The sequence below is a fragment of the Pseudorasbora parva genome, chromosome 8 (genome assembly GCF_024679245.1).
Source record: "Pseudorasbora parva isolate DD20220531a chromosome 8, ASM2467924v1, whole genome shotgun sequence".
In the NCBI taxonomy this organism is placed as follows: Eukaryota; Metazoa; Chordata; class Actinopteri; order Cypriniformes; family Gobionidae; genus Pseudorasbora; species Pseudorasbora parva.
This window is the reverse complement of record NC_090179.1, coordinates 1,340,418-1,364,123: the sequence shown is the minus strand read 5'-3', so window position 1 is coordinate 1,364,123 and position 23,706 is coordinate 1,340,418. Positions and strand designations below refer to the sequence as shown.

At 38.7% G+C, this 23,706-nt stretch overlaps 1 protein-coding gene across 3 annotated transcripts in view; it reads left to right on the top strand.

Annotated features, from left to right (window-relative positions):
* The first annotated feature begins 949 nt into the window (after window positions 1-949).
* si:dkeyp-97b10.3 (NACHT, LRR and PYD domains-containing protein 1a) overlaps window positions 950-23,706 on the top strand; it is a 45,012-nt gene continuing 22,255 nt past the window's right edge. For all 3 annotated transcript variants that reach the window (XM_067449930.1, XM_067449931.1, XM_067449929.1), the window contains exons 1-3: window positions 950-1,137; window positions 18,332-18,363; window positions 22,241-22,273. In XM_067449930.1, coding sequence (XP_067306031.1) covers window positions 1,088-1,137; window positions 18,332-18,363; window positions 22,241-22,273 — 115 coding nt within the window. In that variant the 5' untranslated portion in view covers window positions 950-1,087. The remainder of the gene's footprint in view (window positions 1,138-18,331; window positions 18,364-22,240; window positions 22,274-23,706) is intronic.

Here is a 23,706-nt window from a genome sequence, read left to right as displayed (position 1 = left end):
GTCCCTTGCTTAGGGCAGTACGGTCCCTTTACGACCAGAGCAGGAGCTTGGTTCGCATTGCCGGCAGTAGGTCAAATTTGTTCCCGGTGCATGTTGGTCTCCGGCAGGGCTGCCCTTTGTCACCGGTTCTGTTCATAATTTTTATGGACAGAATTTCTAGACGCAGCCAAGGGCCGGAGAGTGTCCGGTTTGGGGAAAGCTGGAGGAAGTGGCCAGAGAGACGGAAGTTTGGGTCTCTGGTTATTAAGTCTTAAGTCTCTTAAGTTATTATTAAGTCTCTGTTTAGACTGTTGCCCCCGCGACCCGGCCCCGGATAAGCGGAAGATGATGGATGGATGGATGGATAATAAATATTTACAAAAAAGTGCTATTAATACATTTTCGACTTTTGATGATTATTATTATTGCCTATAGTAATTATGTGTCTGATTTTTATTCATTTATTATTTCCAACCAATTTTTGGTTAATTTTTTTAGAGTGTTTGCATAATATTCTGAGTTTGCATTTCACTGTTTCTATTAATTTTGAGAAATTCTGAATTTATTTATTTTTTTGCAAGTTAGTAAATGCTTTTTGCACATTTAGTCTAGAGCTAATACTCATGTCTACAATACTGTCAGTCAGTACATGGAGTAACCTGCATTACCTATTTGAAAAAATAACTTTTTACAAAAAATAACTTAAAAGTAATGCTTACTTTACCCGTTACTTGTAAAAAGTAGTCTGATTATATAACTTGCATTGTAACACTGCCAGAACAGAACACCAAACAACACTTTAGACCATCATGGTTTTGCACAGCCCATGAAACTATTTCTTATTATTATTATTTGCGTATTAAACAATTTTGTTTTATTAAGTTAATCTGTGCCTGGACATTTGCTGTAAACAATTAGTTCCCGCCACTTCCTGCAGCTGCCAGTGCCGGTCGCGGAAACACCAGTATGTGTGTGTGTGTGTGTGTGAGAGAGAGAGCGAGATCAGTGTGTTGCATGAATGGGCTCTTGACTGGGTGTTTAGTTTCTTATCTAATATCACATTACGGAAGCAATTGGCGCGCGCATCGACAGCCGTGGCGCGCGAATAATGGTCGCGCACATGGCACATTACGGAGAAACCACACGACGGGACGAGCGGTGAGTACCGTTACCGACGGCGGCGGAGTGAGTGCGTCTTTTAGCCGCTTTAACATCCTCCGAGCAGGGCTCGTGCTGCTGCTGCACGCGCTGATCGTAAACAAAGCGCGCGCCCTCGTGCAAAACCGAAAGCACCGCAGTAATAACAGTGCAGTCACGGAGGACTAATGATTCGAGCTTCAACAGATCACACTCGCATATGTGAAGTCTATTTATCCGATACAAACTCTGAAACGAGCGACACACTGAACTGCCCGAGCGACTTGCATCATTTAGATCAGCAATCCCATCTATTATTATAGTTTCATTTATTTCAAATAATACGCTGGAAAGTTTGGGTGTTCAAGTCAAATGGTGCTGATAGAGCCTTTACGAATGCGTAGTACTGGAAAAGGTTAGCTTTGTGAATATTAATAATTAATTGTGAACTGGCCAGTAAATCTACGTAGGGTTTACAAACGCCAAATTTACAAACCTGGCTTTAGTCCAACCAGGTACCTGATTGGATTAAAGCCAGGAGTTTGTAAATTTGGTGTATGATGAGTAATATTTAAGATTATAAGAACGCCTGGACCAAAATATAGTTACAACAATAATTAAAGGCACTATATGTAATTTTCCGCTACTAGAGGTCTTTTTTTCAGCAAAGGCGTGTCTTGATGTCTTGATTTGGCGGAGCTTTTATTTTGCAGCAGACGAGTGATTAGCTTCTTCCACTCGTGTGTATGTGTGTGTAACGCAGCACTGTTTTATTATATCACACACATCTGAGTGTGTTAAAGCAATGTTATAAAGCTACTGTGCATTTGCTCGTCGCGTTGTCGGGATGGGCAAGAGTACTCAAGTACTCGAACATGACTGATGATCGATTGTGAAAAAAGCGATGATCGCCCTGAGTTTGTAATTTATAATTTTATTGTAAAATATAATTTCAATTATATTATAATCGCCAGATTATATTATATATAATATAATGTAAAATATAATTTTACAATATAATCTGGCATTTTAAAGGCGATTATATTGTAAAATATATATGTCTATTTTCTTGATTGTTGTTATGGCATTTTGGGCAGTAACTGAGCTCTGATTTGTTAGCGTCAGACAGCACGGCTTCCAGACCGGCGAATTAAAGTGAAACTGGGTTTGAAAGCGTGCTCTGCAGTGATGCCTGAATCACTTTGGTCATACAGTGCAAGGTGTGCAGTGCCAGTGTGTGTTGAATATAGTCTATGGTATCGTTGTTAGTGTATCGGTGTTGTTAAGGGAAGAGCATATTCAAAATGTGAGTTTCCTTTTCAAACCATTGACTGTGAAATCTACCACGATCTAGTTCACGTGCGCATTCGCATCCTTTTGTGCAGATGTAAACTGTAATAGTTGATTAATCTCGTATTGCATGGGTTTGGTTGAGTTTATTAACCCCCCAGCAAAGCACTGCCGGGTGATGTTTATTCATAGTTTCAGTTCAAATGCAATGCCGATATTTTTGACTGGGTAATTCAAAACAGTCATTTTGTTTTTAGATGTTTTTTTCTTCTTCTAGCAATTATTTTTACGATAGTCATATGTTCATGTTTTCACAGACATGTTTTCATGTCACGTTTGTATTTGTCAACATTCATTTTCTTAACAGTCTTAAAATATTTTCATAGCCCCACCCCCCCACAAGTTCTGCCCCCATGTATTTGGGTAATCATTTTTTGAGACCTATCGATGATCGAAATGAGATCTTGATCCAAACAGTTGCTTACCTTACTAATAAAACATCTTATATTGACGAGTCAATGGTGTTTCCATCGTTTCTACAAAAAAAAAAAAAAAAAAAACAGAAATCGAGATTAATGGGGGTATGATGTCATTAATTTAAACATTCCTGGAAACATTTGGGATAATGTAAGTACACAAGTTAACAAAATATTTAACACTGTTCTAGTGGCTTTTGGATATTTTAACGTATTCTGCCTTTAAAGTCCGTTCAACCAAACCTTTAATGCTTTGAAACGTTCATGAAAGACATACGTTCACCTCATATGCTGAACAGGTTTATTTTAGGCTTTTATTTACATATAAGCATACATGAGCTCATCAAATATGGTAAACATGAGCTCAAATTTGACGTGTGAAGTGAACACATCTAATTGGAGTAAATCCGCCTGAGAATGTGTTCAGGAGCGCTGTCGTTTACTCATCTGCAGATCAGACAGGCAGCAGGACCATTAAGACCATGAGCCAAACTCCTCTTACTGACCAGTCAATGTGTTTCTTCATGATTTATGCACAGTAGGGTTGTGTACTTAATAACCATTTAACCTAATAACCTCTCCTATCAACGTCCTTATGAGAAAAGCACAAAACCACTTCCCATAGGCAGAATGAAGCACTTCAGTGTAATCTGAGCGCTGGGTCTCACGAAAGTATTCTTGCTCCACATCCAAGAGTTTATAACGGAAAGGTGTGGAATATTGTGTGAGAAACGTTTACTTTGTGGCCTATAACAACACTGAATTGATATTCATGGATAATAATGGGAACACTGCTCACAGCTGCTTGTAAATGTGAAAGGGCTCCACTAACACTGCAAAAATGATCTTCTTATTTAGTTTTTTTTTCTTGTTTCCAGTCCAAATATCTAAATATTCTTAAATCAAGATGCATTTACTAGATGAGTAAAATTACATTTTTTCTTGTTTTCTGGGAAAAAAATCTAACTGAAGTGAGTTTTTGCTTAAAACAGGCAAAATGATCTGCCAATGGGGTGAGAAAAATAATCTTATTTCTGTTCGGGACGGAAACAAGAAACAAGATTTCAATCAGAAATAAGATTATTTTTCTCACCCCATTGGCAGATCATTTTGCCTGTTTTAAGCAAAAACTCACTTCATTTAGATTTGATCTTCAACAAAACAAGAACAAATATCTTGTCATTTTACTTTTCTAGCAAATGCATCTTGATTTAAGAATTGTTAGATATTTAAGACTAGAAACAAGACAACATGACTGAGTAAGAAGAGCATTTTTTACAGTGAAGATGACTCTTAATGCACCTCATCTGACCACTGTTGGATGATGATGTAGCTTGTGAGTGAATGAAAATGATACAGATGGCAACTGTGCATTTGATTGTAATTAATGTTTTGGTGTGGCGTTTGAATCCCCTGCTCTTCACAACCTGTTTCATGATGATGGTCATGTGTTTGGTGATCCGTTGTGGTCCAGATGAAACCTGTCTGACCCACTCCGAGCCGTGGTCTCCAGCGCGCTAACAAAGAGGCTACAGACCGCAGCCGCTAATGTCAGTTGCTTCATACCTCTTGAGATCCGGGGAGTGAGGTTTACACACACAGCACTTACTAGCTTAAATCTGTTAGGCTCACCTCCCTAAACCACACTTCCATCCGGGTCATGGCACCAAATGTAACCGTTCTTCTCAACCCGCTCCTAGTGGGATTCGAACTAGGGTCTCTGGTGTGGGAGTTGGACATGCTAAAAAGGACGTTAAAGACCTGCAGCCGTAAGCGCCTGTCGCTATGTAGTTCTTGAGACCAGGAGAGTGAGGTTTACACGCATAGCTCTTATTGACCTATGTCTGTTAGATGGACACATTCAGGAATGATAACGTTCCCACTGCATAAACGATGGTGTCACATGTGACTCCTTGTTGGTGGTGTAACTCGTCTAAAGTTCACCTGCAGTCAGTCTCAGTGCTAAACAGATTTGGAGTGCTGTCCTCTCAGAAGGGATTTAGTCCTGATATTTGCTGGAGTGCTGAACTAACCCTCGGTTGTTGTTATGCATTATATTAAGTAGCTAGTAGCCTACTAACTATTACAGTAAACATCACAGACAATGGCAGACAGCGACCCTGGCATAATGTCAGCAATCAGCTTCAGCTTTCTGCCAAAGTCAACTCCATGGTCAGATTTAGATAAGAGAGTCCACAGTCAGGTTCAAATGTGATCCATTTAAACTCTAGCAGAGGTTTGTCAGAGCGTTGCCATTTTGCTATTGCCTTGTGGGCAAGTGAGAAATGTTAAATAAAGCAACATGGTAAAAAGAGGAAAATTACTTTTCATTTTGTCATTTTCAAATTTACTTTCAATTCTTTTTACATTCTCCAAGGTATTAACATTAAACATTTTCATAACTCCATATAGGATGTTTCTGTACATAAATGTAAGCATTGTGGCAGTAGTAATGCAATGTTTAGAAAATGTTCTCTTGTACTCTTAGTACTCAAGTACTTTTAAAAACAAGTACTTCAGTACTTTTACAGACTGTAGTACTTTTACTTGAGTAGACATCTGGCTGTAATACTTTTACTAGAGTAGACATCTGACTGTATTGCTTTTACTAGAGTAGACATCTGACTGTAGTACTTTTACTAGAGTAGACATCTGACTGTAGTACTTTTACTTGAGTAGACATCTGACCGTAGTACTTTTACTAGAGTAGACATCTGACTGTAGCACTTTTACTAGAGTAGACATCTGACTGTAGCACTTTTACTAGAGTAGACATCTGACTGTACTACTTTTACTAGAGTAGACATCTGACTGTAGTACTTTTACTATAGTAGACATCTGACTGTAGTGCTTAACTAGAGTAGACATCTGACTGTAGTGCTTTACTAGAGTAGACACCTGACTGTAGTGCTTTTACTAGAGTAGACATCTGACTGTACTACTTTTACTAGAGTAGACATCTGACTGTACTACTTTTACTAGAGTAGACATCTGACTGTAGTACTTTTACTAGAGTAGACATCTGACTGTACTACTTTTACTAGAGTAGACATCTGACTGTAGTACTTTTACTAGAGTAGACATCTGACTGTAGTACTTTTACTAGAGTAGACATCTGACTGTAGTACTTTTAATAGAGTAGACATCTGACTGTAGTACTTTACAAGAGTAGACATCTGACTGTAGTACTTTTACTAGAGTAGACATCTGACTGTAGTACTTTTACTAGAGTAGACATCTGACTGTAGTACTTTTACTAGAGTAGACATCTGACTGTAGTACTTTTACTAGAGTAGACATCTGACTGTAGTACTTTTACTAGAGTAGACATCTGACTGTAGTACTTTTACTAGAGTAGACATCTGACTGTAGTACTTTTACTAGAGTAGACATCTGACTGTAGTACTTTACTAGAGTAGACATCTGACTGTAGTACTTTTACTAGAGTAGACATCTGACTGTAGTACTTTTAATAGAGTAGACATCTGACTGTAGTACTTTTACTAGAGTAGACATCTGACTGTAGTACTTTTACTAGAGTAGACATCTGACTGTAGTACTTTTACTAGAGTAGACATCTGACTGTAGTACTTTTACTAGAGTAGACATCTGACTGTAGGGCTTTTACTAGAGTAGACCTCTGACTGTAGGGCTTTTACTAGAGTAGACATCTGACTGTAGTACTTTTACTAGAGTAGACATCTGACTGTAGTACTTTTACTAGAGTAGACATCTGACTGTAGTACTTTTACTAGAGTAGACATCTGACTGTAGTACTTTTACTAGAGTAGACATCTGACCGTAGTACTTTTACTAGAGTAGACATCTGACCGTAGTACTTTTACTAGAGTAGACATCTGACTGTAGTACTTTTACTAGAGTAGACATCTGACTGTAGTACTTTTACTAGAGTAGACATCTGACCGTAGTACTTTTACTAGAGTAGACATCTGACTGTAGTGCTTTTACTAGAGTAGACATCTGACTGTAGTACTTTTACTAGAGTAGACACCTGACCGTAGTACTTTTACTAGAGTAGACATCTGACTGTAGTGCTTTTACTTGAGTAGACATCTGACTGTAGTACTTTTACTAGAGTAGACATCTGACTGTAGTACTTTTACTAGAGTAGACATCTGACTGTAGTACTTTTACTTGAGTAGGCATAGGGCTGGACGATATGGCCAAAATTTATATCACGATATATTTCTTAATTTTGGTCGATACGATATAATTTCGATATCGATATGAACTATATAAAAGCTTTAGAAAAACTACCAAGAACTGCCACAAAGGATTTCTGTACCTACAAACTTCTGACAAATTAATTTGCCAAGTCTATGAAACCTCCTCCTATAAAACTATATAATATTTTAGTAATAAAAATGGTACAAATAAATTAATGTTCACCTTTTATTTGTATTTAGCCTTTATACGAACAAGAAATGTGAAATCACCTTCAAATAAACAAGACTCTCACTTCGCAGACGCAGTTTATTGAGCATTTTCTTTTAAGTTATAAATTTCAGTGAAGAACGATTCATAGCGCTATATTCTCCTTTTATGCAAAACTATACCTTTATCTACTGATGCACAAAAAAATAAATAAAATAAGACTCAATTCAGTGGCCTATTTGTGCTCTGTTTGAGATGAGTGCACGCTGCTTTTTGCAAGGCTTTAAACACGAGCAAATGATACATTATCGTGAAGCCATGTCTGACCGTCTTTCACAAGCTTTGAAAGGTAATTTAAACGAGAATGAACGCATTGGTGTTAATACATGACATTGTGTGCAAATGTGGAAAGTATTAAAACAAATGTGCCACTTGCCTCTTACATAAATAGTCCACATGGATTATTTGTAACGCTTGGCATCGTATTGTTAGACATTAGATTGATGCATCTATGTCGATGTATTGTTACACCCCTAGTCGGCACCTCTCTGGGGACCTCTGGTGATTTGTAATAATTGCAGAGAATGTCTGTGATCTTAATCCCGTGCGAATCGGCCATGTCTGTAATTTGTAAAGTAAAAATTCCGCCGCAAATTAGCCTACCTACCATATCTCGCCGAACACTGAGGTCCTGTGATAACATTAGTCCCGTGCGAATCGACATCTCTGTGATTTGGCCAGGATTAGGCGGATACTTTTTGCAAGCTTTTTTTCTCCCTGTGAGCATTTCTATCTTTATCTTTCACGAAGAATAACGTCTGCATTCCTAATGCGAACCGTTAATTCCCGTGCAGCCGCGCCCACACGGATTATACTTTCACTTTAGAATGATTATCAATTTGAGAGTAATCTGATTGAATGGTGTGTTTAATATTAACATCAATACTGTTCTGAATGAAAAACATAACAGAACAGTATAGTACAATGACAATCTTGTTTAAATAGGCGCTTTTGCATTTAGTTTTGAAACTGAATCTTCCGCCGTAGGCTATATTGTCAGCTTCCTACTCGTGATAAATGAAATCTGATTCCTGCCGCTGGTCTGAGCTCAGTTCATGGCGTCTGTTCACTAACTGAACGAAATTATATTTATTTATTAGGCTACTGTAAAATAATCAAAACGATATCAATGCCTGTTTGATTTCATACAGCTATCTATAACGAACATCATATCCGGGAGAAGTCAGTAAATTCGAGTAAAATCACAGGCTTTGCTTATCCCGTGCGAATGCGCCACGCAAAATTCAGATGTGGGGGAGTCATTTCTAAATCACAGAGGTCCCTAGATAATACTAATCCCGTGCGAATAGTGCTTTAGATAGACGAACCACTTCCACGCCACTAAAGAAAGTTAGTCTTTCTTCTCTTATCAACTATTTATTTCTCCTTACTTGTGGAAGCTCGTTCAGTCACATTTGTGTTGCGGTCAGGGAAACTCTCTTTGTAGCTAAAACGTGCCGCGTTGGATCTATCAGCCTACTACTGCTGAGCACTGGCTGCGTGTCCGTGGTGTAGGCCTATGTCATCACGCAAGAAGCCAATCCTGTTCTGCTCTTTCTGATGGCATGCGCCCTGAACGTCAGTCATATCGAAATATCGGAAATGTGTTAAAAAATCATATCACCGTTATTGAAAAAAATTATATAGCGATATATATTGATATTGAATTATTGTCCAGCCCTAAGTAGGCATCTGACTGTAATACTTTTACTAGAGTAGACATCTGACTGTAATACTTTTACTAGAGTAGACACCTGACCGTAGCGCTCTTACTTGAGTAGACATCTGACTGTAGTGCTTTTACTAGAGTAGACATCTGACTGTAGTACTTTTACTAGAGTAGACATCTGACTGTAGTGCTTTTACTAGAGTAGACATCTGACTGTAGTGCTTTTACTAGAGTAGACATCTGACTGTAGTGCTTTTACTAGAGTAGACATCTGACTGTAGTACTTTTACTAGAGTAGACATCTGACTGTGGTACTTTTACTTGAGTAGACATCTGACTAGTGCTTTTACTAGAGTAGACATCTGACTGTAGTGCTTTTACTTGAGTAGACATCTGACTGTAGTGCTTTTACTTGAGTAGACATCTGACTGTAGTGCTTTTACTTGAGTAGACATCTGACTGTAGTGCTTTTACTAGAGTAGACATCTGACTGTAGTACTTTTACTAGAGTAGACATCTGACTGTGGTACTTTTACTTGAGTAGACATCTGACTGTAGTGCTTTTACTTGAGTAGACATCTGACTGTAGTGCTTTTACTAGAGTAGACATCTGACTGTAGTACTTTTACTAGAGTAGACATCTGACTGTAGTGCTTTTACTAGAGTAGACATCTGACTGTAGTACTTTTACTAGAGTAGACATCTGACTGTAGTGCTTTTACTTGAGTAGACATCTGACTGTAGGGCTTTTACTAGAGTAGACATCTGACCGTAGTGCTTTTCCTAGAGTAGACACCTGACCGTAGTACTTTAACTAGAGTAGACATCTGACTGTAGCACTTTTACTAGAGTAGACATCTGACTGTAGCGCTTTTACTTGAGTAGACATCTGACTGTAGTTCTTTTACTAGAGTAGACAGCTGACTGTAGTGCTTTTACTTGAGTAGACATCTGACTGTAGTACTTTTACTAGAGTAGACACCTGACCGTAGTGCTTTTACTAGAGTAGACATCTGACTGTAGTGCTTTTACTAGAGTAGACATCTGACTGTAGTGCTTTTACTAGAGTAGACATCTGACTGTAGTACTTTTACTAGAGTAGACATCTGACTGTAGTACTTTTACTAGAGTAGACATCTGACTGTAGTGCTTTTACTAGAGTAGACATCTGACTGTAGTACTTTTACTAGAGTAGACATCTGACTGTAGTGCTTTTACTAGAGTAGACATCTGATTGTAGTACTTTTACTTGAGTAGACATCTGACTATAGTTCTTTTACTAGAGTAGACATCTGACTGTAGTACTTTTACTAGAGTAGACATCTGACTATAGTTCTTTTACTAGAGTAGACATCTGACTGTAGTACTTTTACTTGAGTAGACATCTGACTGTAGTACTTTTACTAGAGTAGACATCTGACTGTAGTACTTTTACTAGAGTAGACATCTGACTGTAGTACTTTTACTTGAGTAGACATCTGACTGTAGTACTTTTACTAGAGTAGACATCTGACTGTAGTACTTTTACTAGAGTAGACATCTGACTGTAGTACTTTTACTTGAGTAGACATCTGACTATAGTTCTTTTACTAGAGTAGACATCTGACTGTAGTACTTTTACTAGAGTAGACATCTGACTATAGTTCTTTTACTAGAGTAGACATCTGACTGTAGTACTTTTACTAGAGTAGACATCTGACTGTAGTACTTTTACTTGAGTAGACATCTGACTGTAGTACTTTTACTAGAGTAGACATCTGACTGTAGTACTTTTACTTGAGTAGACATCTGACTGTAGTACTTTTACTAGAGTAGACATCTGACTGTAGTACTTTTACTAGAGTAGACATCTGACTGTAGTACTTTTACTTGAGTAGACATCTGACTATAGTTCTTTTACTAGAGTAGACATCTGACTGTAGTACTTTTACTAGAGTAGACATCTGACTATAGTTCTTTTACTAGAGTAGACATCTGACTGTAGTACTTTTACTAGAGTAGACATCTGACTGTAGTACTTTTACTTGAGTAGACATCTGACTGTAGTACTTTTACTAGAGTAGACATCTGACTATAGTTCTTTTACTAGAGTAGACATCTGACTGTAGTACTTTTACTAGAGTAGACATCTGACTGTAGTACTTTTACTTGAGTAGACATCTGACTGTAGTACTTTTACTAGAGTAGACATCTGACTGTAGTTCTTTTACTAGAGTAGACATCTGACTGTAGTACTTTTACTAGAGTAGACATCTGACTGTAGTTCTTTTACTAGAGTAGACATCTGACTGTAGTACTTTTACTTGAGTAGACATCTGACTGTAGTACTTTTACTAGAGTAGACATCTGACTGTAGTACTTTTACTAGAGTAGACATCTGACTGTACTACTTTTACTAGAGTAGACATCTGACTGTACTACTTTTACTAGAGTAGACATCTGACTGTACTACTTTTACTAGAGTAGACATCTGACTGTAGTACTTTTACTAGAGTAGACATCTGACTGTACTACTTTTACTAGAGTAGACATCTGACTGTAGTGCTTTTCATAGAGTAGACATCTGACTGTACTACTTTTACTAGAGTAGACATCTGACTGTAGTACTTTTACTAGAGTAGACATCTGACTGTAGTACTTTTACTAGAGTAGACATCTGACTGTAGTACTTTTACTAGAGTAGACATCTGACTGTACTACTTTTACTAGAGTAGACATCTGACTGTAGTGCTTTTCATAGAGTAGACATCTGACTGTAGTGCTTTTCATAGAGTAGACATCTGACTGTACTACTTTTACTAGAGTAGACATCTGACTGTAGTACTTTTACTTAAGTAGACATCTGACTGTAGTGCTTTTCATAGAGTAGGCATCTGACTGTAGTACTTTTACTAGAGTAGACATCTGACTGTAGTACTTTTACTAGAGTAGACATCTGACTGTACTACTTTTACTAGAGTAGACATCTGACTGTAGTGCTTTTACTAGAGTAGATATCTGACTGTAGTACTTTTACTAGAGTAGATATCTGACTGTAGTACTTTTACTAGAGTAGACATCTGACTGTAGTACTTTTACTAGAGTAGACATCTGACTGTAGTACTTTTACTAGAGTAGACATCTGACTGTAGTACTTTTACTAGAGTAGACATCTGACTGTAGTACTTTTACTAGAGTAGACATCTGACTGTAGTACTTTTACTAGAGTAGACATCTGACTGTAGTACTTTTACTAGAGTAGACATCTGACTGTAGTGCTTTTCATAGAGTAGACATCTGACTGTACTACTTTTACTAGAGTAGACATCTGACTGTAGTGCTTTTCATAGAGTAGACATCTGACTGTACTACTTTTACTAGAGTAGACATCTGACTGTAGTACTTTTACTTAAGTAGACATCTGACTGTAGTGCTTTTCATAGAGTAGGCATCTGACTGTAGTACTTTTAATAGAGTAGATATCTGACTGTAGTACTTTTACTAGAGTAGACATCTGACTGTACTACTTTTACTAGAGTAGACATCTGACTGTAGTACTTTTACTAGAGTAGACATCTGACTGTAGTACTTTTACTAGAGTAGACATCTGACTGTACTACTTTTACTAGAGTAGACATCTGACTGTAGTGCTTTTCATAGAGTAGACATCTGACTGTACTACTTTTACTAGAGTAGACATCTGACTGTAGTGCTTTTCATAGAGTAGACATCTGACTGTACTACTTTTACTAGAGTAGACATCTGACTGTAGTACTTTTACTTAAGTAGACATCTGACTGTAGTGCTTTTCATAGAGTAGGCATCTGACTGTAGTACTTTTAATAGAGTAGATATCTGACTGTAGTACTTTTACTAGAGTAGACATCTGACTGTAGTACTTTTACTAGAGTAGACATCTGACTGTAGTACTTTTACTAGAGTAGACATCTGGCTGTAGAACTTTTACTAGAGTAGACATCTGACTGTAGTACTTTTACTAGAGTAGACATCTGACTGTAGTGCTTTTACTAGAGTAGACAGCTGACTGTACCTGAGTAAATTTTAGCAAGAGGTATCTGTACTTTTTCTCCAGTAATGAAGCTGTGTACCCTGTCCGCCTCTGATTATAAGGCACTGTGTTTTCTCATGTGTGCTCTTCTGAGTTGCTTTGCTGTTTTTACTCTCGTTATTGTATCAAATGTTGTGTGTGAGTTAGTTCAGGCAGTGTAGCATCAGGCTGCAGTAGTTGTTCTTGTGTGTGGTTTGTTCCTCTAGCCTGAGGCCACAGTGTGCAAACAGATGCGAAGCCGCCCACACTTCATGAAGCTCGGTGCTGCTGCATGTAGTATAAAAGACATAATCCGGTCCTTTCACTGTTACCTTTAGTGTGAATTCACCAGGATATGATCTGAATGTGCAGGAGCTCTAGTGTTTGTGTGCTTTAGGGAGTGGTGCAGCGAGTATGAATATGAGATGCTGCTGGCCCTCCATCGCTTCCTGTCATAGCATCTCATGTGACAGGCAGGGGCGTGTCTAGAGCGGGTTATGGGTTGGGCAGTCACTGCCTCAAAACTAAGAGGTTGAAGGCAAGTGAACAACATGAGCCGAACACATGGTGAAATCCATGCAAAACTAGTAAGAAGCAGCTGAAAATGCATCTCTTAAAACCATGAGCACTTAACATGAATTAGGTTGATTGAGTGAGGTTTAATATTTTGCATTCAGATATGCCTACATTTCAGAATACAATGCTCACTTTTCACAATGCGATCAACAACTGATGGAGAAAGGACATTTTTTTTCTTGTTATCTGCATTGCATACATCACAATACTGTAACAAGGTCAATATTTTATGCCACCTTAACGTCAGTATATTTACAGACTGGTTGTTCATATGATTTGTAATTAAACATTTATTATAATATTCTGGATTAGAGAGATCAAAGTTATTGCAATATAGATATATACATTATATTAGTGATGTATATTAATAACCACGTCTGTTCTATGTTTAATTCTGGTTGAGCTGGATCAACATTTTATGTGTAAAAGTGGAGATGATGGAATGAGAGGTTTTCTTGTCTTCCTCTCATGCTGTTAAAAGGATTCAAAGATCCACTGGAGTTAAAGGGCGGTGAAATGCTGTTTCATGCATACTGAGCTTTACACTGTTAAAGACTTGGATTCCCATCCTAAACATAGACAAAGTTTCAAAAACTAATGTTGGACGTTTGATGAAGTATTTCTGTGTTAAAAATACTCCTTCGGTTTCTCACAAGTTTCGGAGAGTTTTTTCGAGTATGGCTCGGCTTGACGTTAATAGAGCGGAAGGTCCTTGTATGGGCCGTACGGGCTCTTCTCCCGGTAGGGTGCGCGCGCGTGACTACAGCGAGAGAGGAAATGCACGCCCATAAACACTCGCTGCAAACAGGTGTAGATCCAGTCGTCCGTGAACACTGTTTCTGCACTGTTTGAACGCAGAAATGACGGGAAGCTTCACAACATCGCTTCAGTCGCGTCACAAAGGGGATCTCCACCGTTCACTGCTGTCAGGACTTCACCAAATCATACCAAAGAAGTGTGTTTTTGACGGAGCGGTCCCAGCGATAAAGGTTCGGTCCTGCTTTGGAAGCAGCCGGTGAGTTAAACTGCTTCAAATGTCTGTGCTGTCGGCTATCGTCGCGTGAGTAAACATCAGTAAACGACACGATCGCGTGCTTCGTCATTCAAATGCGCTAATGGACTCCATTGCTGTTCTCTGTATAACGTTACACTAGTCTGACGTGCAAAACCGTTTTGCTTGCTACTGCTAAGGTTTAGTCGCATACAATAGTCTATAAACCGAATCATGTCCTCATAAACTGCGAGTAAACACACACAAATGTTGACAGGCCACTAAATACAGTCCATACCACAGAGACGGACGTCCTGCTGTTGCTGTTTCTCCTGTTCAGTTTATTTCAGCCTCCGGATGATTCTGGATCATATATCTATTAGCTGAGATCGATAGCCATGGGTTTCTCCACGCTTGAGGACGTCACCGCTTTGAGTGCGCTCGTCATTCTTTAGCTCCGCCCACTCGATACGCCTCCAGGCGCTCGTTTTTTTCCGGAAAGACTCGGTACAGCCCATATTTCTTTTATAAATATAATAAAAATAAAGACTTTTCGGAGATATGAAGGATGCAATACTACTCTATAGGTACTCAAGATTGACATTAGATTGACTAAAACTGAGTGTTTCACCGCCCCTTTAAGTATAATACCCTTTCATAAGATTTAAAAATTGATTTTACACTCATATAGCCGACTTTCCTAGCTTATAAATCTAGACGCACTCTAGCAGCAGCAAAACTAATCTGCCGCGAGTATCTCTCAATACACTTCTGAGCTGTAAACGCCAAACTCTGGTCGGGCCAATCACATCGTGTATAGAGTTGGTGGGCGGGGCCATAATGACGATGGCCGAGTTGCACTTGCGTGCTTCTAGTAAACACAGAAACTGGTGAACGGCGGCGGTCTTTCAAATCAGATTTGACCGCGACTCTGGAAGACTTGGAGTTAAGCTTTTCTCTGAGAAAAGAACAAAGAACGGCACTGAAGTCATTCTTAAAAAGGGAAGATGTGTTCGAGTTTAGCCGACCGGATACGGTGAATGTTTAATCTGTCAGCGAGCTCTGCTTCACCTTCGTTGCTCTGGTTGGTGTAGCGCTATCCTATCGCGTGCAGAGATAGTTTGACAGACAGCCGTTTATCCGCCCCTCAGATTGAGCCGTCAATGGTGAGTTTCCAGACCAAACATCTGGATGTGGCTCTGGCTTGTCAGGCTACCACTTTCCTTCTTAAAGCAATCTATTGCCTTCCAAATAAATAAAACAATGCCTAATAAATACAAACATATTACTGTTTCAAATAATAGCTGAACGAACACCAGGAAACTGAATCGCTTTGTCAACAGGTTAATCAACTCAACCCGATTAATCAGATATTTATGCAACATAAACATAATTTTAAAGCTTATATCTACAAAAATGACGCAAATGCACATGTGAACTTGAAATTGCTAGTCAGGGCAGGGTTGTGTGTCCCAAAAGTCTATGTTCACTCAATGGCTGTCCGACTTCACACACTCGTTTTCATTCACTTCTTCAAGTGAACTGTATTAGTGTGGCCTAAAGCAGGGAATAGAGATTGAGGGTTTAGGGGGCGATTTCAGATTTAGCTGTAGTTTCCTGAAACCCCAGTTCCAACGAACATTCGCAAACAGCATCGCAAAGTTGTGTGGTTGAAACTATGGCTCTCAACCTGTGCTTAGAAGCAGAGTTTAGTGTTTTTTCACATGTGAACTTATTAATAAATCCTTATCTCGAGCTGACATTCAGTGCAAACTCTTTTATGTAGAAACCATACAAATGTAATTTATGTCTTTCAGTTTGTCAAGAGATTTAAAGCTGTTTCTGAAGAGTGCGTATGTGCAGACAGGCTCTAGTGCGATCCTTTGATTTAATCTGGAAACAAAATTGTTAATGAGATTTTAAGCCCTGTCGAACACAGGTATTTTCAAAAGCGCAGCTCGTTCTGCCCGGTTTAGCGTCCACACGCAAACACTGTATGCAGTTACTGAAACCAGACTTTTTTGAGGGTGAAGATTTTTAGAAACTTCGGTTGCAGCGTTGTTGTAAAGACGGTGAAGCCGGAGATTTCAGCTTGTGAAGCTGGTTTGCTTGCGCCGTTCTCTCCGTTGTTTGACGTCAGATTGTGCGGTGTTATCTGTTTTGTTTCCATGAGTCGAGTCTATGCAATTGCGGACGTAGACAAAATATTGCTTTTAAATCAGCACTAGGTAACTTTTCAACCTTCATAATATATTTTCAAGACTCTTGTGATGATACATCGACTTACAATAGGTTGAATGACACGTCTGCCATAGCTTGACGGGGTCTGTATCGTTTTTAATCGTACTTTTAAACTTCTGCAACTGTTGCATCTGTGTAGATTACATGAGCAAAGTGTATGTGCACGCTGTACATTATGGTCAAGCATGCGCCCTTAAAATAGCATAATGAACAACGCGCAGCGCGCCGCTGACTTTAGACTAGGTTTTTTCTGGTCAGTGGCGCAACTGTTTAATGGAACAGCAAAAGAGCACCAGGGATTATTTTGCGCCGGAACACGCCTCCTTTTTTGCGCTGAACCGCCCAGGGAGCGCGAGTTCATTCACTAGTTTAGCGACGTGCTTCAGTGGAGGGAAAAGCGCGCTTTGCGCGGGGGCAAAATAGGAATGACACATGCGGCGGTGTACAAAGTCAATTGCACTGGGTGCAAGATAGGGCCCTATGTGTTAGTGTCACAAAAACGGGTGTAGCCTATACTATTTGTCGCTGTTTTTTTTTCATGTGTTAATCTGTTAAGTTATTAGGCTAAATAAATGGTGTTAATTTTTTTTATATTATTTTTATAACATAATATTACAAGCCCAAAATGCTATTTAAAAAACTATTTAACTGTCTTAACCACAAATTATTGGACAGAGAATTGAGCAAAACATCGAAGACAGAATGAAGTTTTTGTCAGAATAATGGAAGTCGTGTGTGAAGTGCATGCTGAAGCTCATAGGAATATACAGAGCTATGGCAAAAAGTGCACATTAAAACACAATATTATGAAGATGCCCACTGGCGTATGAGGTCTATACACTGAAACAAAAATGCTTTTCTTACTTAGTATTTTTGTCTTGTTTCCAGTCAACATATCTAAAAAAATCTTACAATAAGAAACATTTACTAGACAAGTAAAAATTATTGTCTTGTTTTGGAAAAAAAATACTCAAAATGAAGAGAGTTTTTGCTTAAAATAAGATAAATAATCTGCCAATGGGGTGAGAAAAATAATCTCATTTTCTGTTTGAATTAAGATTATTTTTCTCACCCCATTGGCAGATTATTTATCTTATTTTAAGCAAAAACTCTCTTCATTTTGAGTTATTTTTCCCCAAACAAGACAATTACTTTTGCTTGTCTAGAAAATACTTCTTGTTGTAAGAATTTTTAGATATTTTGACTAGAAACAAGACAAAAATACTGAGTAAGAAGAGCATTTTCTGCCGTGTGGAGTCCAGAGTGACTGACTGGAGCTGGTGTCATGTGACAGTCAACACTGCATTTACATTACAAGCAAAGGGCATGACGTGACACAATGAGTGTGTTAGACTATAGTTTTGTCTTGTCACGTCATGCCATTTGCTTGTAATGTCTTTACAGAAACCGACTGTTTGACCTTTCAGGTGCATTTCACAAAATGATATTTATGAACTGTTATTCACACAAGGTTATTGGTTCTTTTTCAGGAATGGAGATGTTTCGCCATCAGACCTGAAGGGTGAGTCAATGTGTTCATCAGATTCATTGAGTTAAGCCTGAACAGAGAGCAGGACGTGGACAGGAAACATGAGTGAAAAACGTGCCACATTCTCCAGTAGAGGTCATCATAACCCTGCATATACACACACTCCATCACATCTATACTGCCATTCACACACTATTGTAGTTATTATTACATTTTATTTCAGTAAAGAGTTTTAATTATAGAGTTTTAATTCCTTCAGTGTGTTTTTGTCATTAGGGGCCAAGCGCTGAATGTGTGTAGACACCCGTTGTACCCGTTGGCATCCTATTCTTCTTCTGCTCTTGAGTCTCCGGCAGCCAATATAACCGCTTGTGGGAAAGTTATGAGATTTGGCACACAGATAGAGGACTGGCCCAACATAAACTACACCAATTTCAGAGACTAACTCATTCCCTCTAGCGCCACCACCTGTCCAAAGTTTGACTTACGTTAGTGTTAATAACTTTTGAATGTAAGGGATAGAAACAAAATGATTTTTCTTGGCTCAAGACGATTCAGCTGAAGTTTTGGTAGTGCAAATTTTCCCACCAAAAGCCTACATTTTCAAACTCCTCCTAGATGGTTTATCCGATTTGTACAAAATTGAACCAGATCATCTTCAGACAATGCTATGAATTTTACATAGCGCTTGTATCTTCGCAACACTTTATCATATTCTGACCAAACCTGGTACAGATCATCATGAGCATGACCTGAGGCTACATGCTGTGTTTCTGCACAGCGCCGCCTATTGGTCCGGAGATATGAACAGATTTTATTTTTGCTTATAACTTCTAAATGGGTTGCCCTGTAAATCATCTCGTTAGATGTGGGGGCGACATGCCGAGTCAAATGATATCCAATTTTTCCATATCAGCATTTTGGGTGTCATCCATTTGAACTTTTGTAGTAAAATGCTGTATATGAACGCATTAGCGTATCATTGCAGAACTCAGTATGGGTCATCGGCACAATGCCCCGAAGGAGCCTGAGAAGTTTCGAGCAAGCGCCACCTAGTGGTCAAAGCAAATATTCACATGCTTATACCTTAACCAAATCAAGTTATTGAATACTTGATTTTACCAAAAGGTGGCACTTGCTTGAAACTTATTTCAAGACTTACTTTTATCTCCTTTTTTATCTTCTTTATTCTTGAATCCTTGTGGAGTCCAACAATACCAAACTAGGTTTCAACTTAGTTTGTTCAGCGTTGTGATTTAGCATTTAAACAACTTTTAATTACACATGAATGAATGAATGAATGAATGAATGAAGGTGATGTTGTTCACACATATAAACTTCAAATAATAGCCGGTCTTCTATTTACCCAAATCGCCGAACTGCACCGCTTGTATTTGAAACAGGCGTCTATAAGAGACAGGCCTTTAATTTAGTGTTGAGATGTTCAAGCATTACAGTGGGAGGTTACCACATTATATTACATTTTATTTATAATTAATTGGAATATGTTTAAAAAATAATTTAATGTAAGAAATGTCTTAGATTATTGCCACTTCTGAACGTACAGCGGTTCTCGGATCAGCAGGACAGAATCGAAAACCGTTTCTTTCGGACACGTTCGATACTCAGAACCGATGAGCTGAGCGTTTGTGTTATTTGTTCAGAGGAACGAAATGCAGGTTTCAAATGTATAAAACTGAACTGTTTCTCTCGGACAGCTGATGCTGATAATATGAGCACGGGTGAACCGAGGATTTGTGTAAGTTTATGTTATGTCAATGTAAGTTTATTTAATCTGTGTAAAACATCAGTGTTTGCACAACAGTGAGTGCTTTTGTAAAACATAAATGAGAAAACGTGTCCAAGATGATGATGATGATGACAATTATTACTATACTAAGTTATTACAAATACAAAATGAATGTGTTTGAATGTATTTTCATCCGCTGGGATGATAGAAATGACATCATTACGTAAGGACGTAAAAGAACCGGTGATCTGTTTTTTTTAACCGGTTCATTGAAACGAGCTGTCTGAAAGAACCGGTCGTTTTTCTTCGCGGAAAAGAACCGAACTTCCCATCACGTGAAACCTAATCAAAACATAGAACAGACAATCTGACGGGTTTTAGAAGATCAAATACAACCCGATCCTAAAAAACAGACCAGGCCTCTATTTGAGACCGGCCTTTATTTACCCAAACCCGTCGTCACACCAGGCGTTTAAAAGAGACAGGCCTCTATTTGAGACCGGCCTTTATTTACCCAAACCCGTCGTCACACCAGGCATTTAAAAGAGACAGGCGTCTATTTGAGACCGGCCTTTATTTACCCAAACCCGTCGTCACACCAGGCATTTAAAAGAGACAGGCGTCTATTTGAGACCGGCCTTTATTTACCCAAACCCGTCGTCACACCAGGCGTTTAAAAGAGACAGGCCTCTATTTGAGACCGGCCTTTATTTACCCAAACCCGTCGTCACACCAGGCGTTTAAAAGAGACAGGCCTCTATTTGAGACCGGCCTTTATTTACCCAAACCCGTCGTCACACCAGGCGTTTAAAAGAGACAGGCGTCTATTTGGGACTCGGCTATTATTTGAAGTTTTACGGTAGTTTCTGTTCAGCTGAACTGGTTTAACCATCACCTTTACCTTGTGCTGTTTATTATTTGAATTAAAAATTTTTTTTTTTACAAAGTTGTTAACTCTTTCCCCACCAAACACGGAAATTTCCGTTATTTGTGAGAAAACGCTTCCAGGCCAATAACGGAATTTTCCGTGTTTCCGTGTTTTCACTGTCGGGCGCTAGGGGGCGCTATTGCGCATCTTCTGAATGAGAGTACTGAATCTCCTGATCAAAACACACGTGAGGAAGACGCAGTGAAACGAGCGATCGCATGTAATCATATGCATATAAAAAATAACGTGATCATCCTCATTAAACAGCATATGAATCAAAACTGCCTAATGTTACTGAATGAGATGTGGACCCAGGACGAGCTCCAGGACTGTGTAAGCATTAGGAGTGTTGATGGACTCGATCTCCTCCATCTGCGTTTGATCATCGCTCTGAATCTGATCTGGAAACAGTCTTTCAAAAAAATTTGATTTTCTCAGCTTTTTGTTCAAAATCTTGCTTTTTTTATGAAACCTATCCATATTCAAGTGTTGATAAAAAAGGAATGCATGAAGCTAGAATAAAACGGTTTTTTTTTGTTTAAAAGAAGAGGGTCAGATCTTTATTTTGATATATTGCATGCTCAGATATTCATTAAACAAAATATTCTATGGGCTATTAAATTTTGTTGAAAATTGTCAAAAACCCTGGCGGTGGCTGGCAACTTTTTTTTAAAAACTCTGGCGGTGAAAGAGTTAATTATCTTCATTCTTCATATTACCACGGAGCATATATAATTCCACAATCACTTGGAGAGTAGAAGTTTTGAATCAAAAGCTCAAAAAGCAAGTCTATTTACAAGTCAACACACTAAAAGTCAAAGTAACGCAAGAGCCATGAATGCTAACACAAACATGAGACAAATGTCGGACCACACACACACACACACACACACACACACACACACACACACACACACACACACACACACACACACACACACACACACACACACACACACACACACACACACACACACACACACACACACACACACACACAGGTGCTAACCACCACAACAGGAAACAGGAAGACCAGTCTCAATAATAAGAGTCTCAGTGAAAGATAAAAACAGAAATGGTGACCTCAAGTGTTCAGAGCTGGAACAGATCAGCTTACGTTAGTGTGAGTGCATTGCTGTCCTTCTCTTCTGAATGAACGGTTCGTGATGTAGCGATCATTAGTTGATGAATCCTTCATAACGCTGCTTCTGTTGCTGTTTTCTGTCTGACAGATCATCCTGCTGAAAGCTCTCACAGCAGCTCAGGTACGTCAGCTCATCTAAAACTCAAATCTGCTGCTCGCTTTAGCACACAGAGAATTACTGCACCGCAAATAGTCCAACATGATAAAGATATAATTATATCCTACATATGACAGATTTCACAAACTCCCCAGCATGTATGCCTCATCATGTCTTATGCAGAACACACACTTAAATACAAGAGTCAGTGCAGTCGCAGGAACAAGTGTGTGCAGCTTTTGGGCATTTCTGAATCAACTGACATCGACTTCCCTTCAACTCAAGTCACACCAAAAGACACATAACACACGAATATGTGTTGATACCATGTTAAACACTGACTGTGCAGGGTGGAAAAAATGACTTGAACTCTTGGATCTAGTGTGTGAGTTTAGTGCTCGACCCTCATTCAGCTGCAGTAACCCCTACCAAACATTTCCTGTCATTGTGATCAGAACTGGAGGATATTTCACCATAATTCCACACACACACACACACACACACACACACACACACACACACACACACACACACACACACACACACACACACACACACACAAACACACACACACACACTCACACACTGCCCCTAAACCTACCCATCATCCCGATTTCTGTGATATCAACTTCATATTTGTAGCACAGCTTGGTTTTCTAGCATCTTTAGAGTCTAGATTATTTGGTAAAATATATACTTTGTATAAAATATAAAATGTTTAGTTCAGTGCATTTACTTTACAGTAAACTGAAACTTCTCTAACATTCAAGTTCATATCAATGTTGAAAAAGCTTGTCATTTTTAACAGGTTAAGGTGATATAGAGTAGTTTTGTTTCCATCGGCACGCTCTCGTGTCGGAAACACAGTAATGACTTTTATTGTGTTGTGGATCAGAAGAGCAGCTGTAAGTTAGAGTTGGTCTCATCTCATTTATCCTCCATTAGCACTCACACCTGATGAAGAGATGGGCTAGAGGGACTTTGGGGACAAATGTGGGCAATCTTTTTTCTTTAAAAAAAAATAAATACTTCCCTTAATCTGAGCGGTACAAGGCTTAGCTATTTTTTCCTAAGTTTGCCACCTGAACATACACACACATGCACACACGCACACAAATAATAATAATAATAATAAATTGACTTGATTCTATTCAGTGTTAAGTGGTAAAAAAAACCTCAACTGGGCCTTCGTGGACAAAAATTGGCACCCATAGGAATTAATGGGAAAAACTAGAATTCAGAGCATATTTTTATTTGTCCAATAAAAAAATTATAATAAATCCAACACAATGCAGATCATACAGAACCTTTTTGAGTTATTGAAATGTAATGATTTTGTTAACAAATAAACAATCTCCTACTTTGTCTGCATGATCAGATTTGTCTAAGCCTGTTTTGGTGGAAACATTGCTTTATAGAGATCGTCACGATTGCCATCTAATGGCTCTTGATATTTG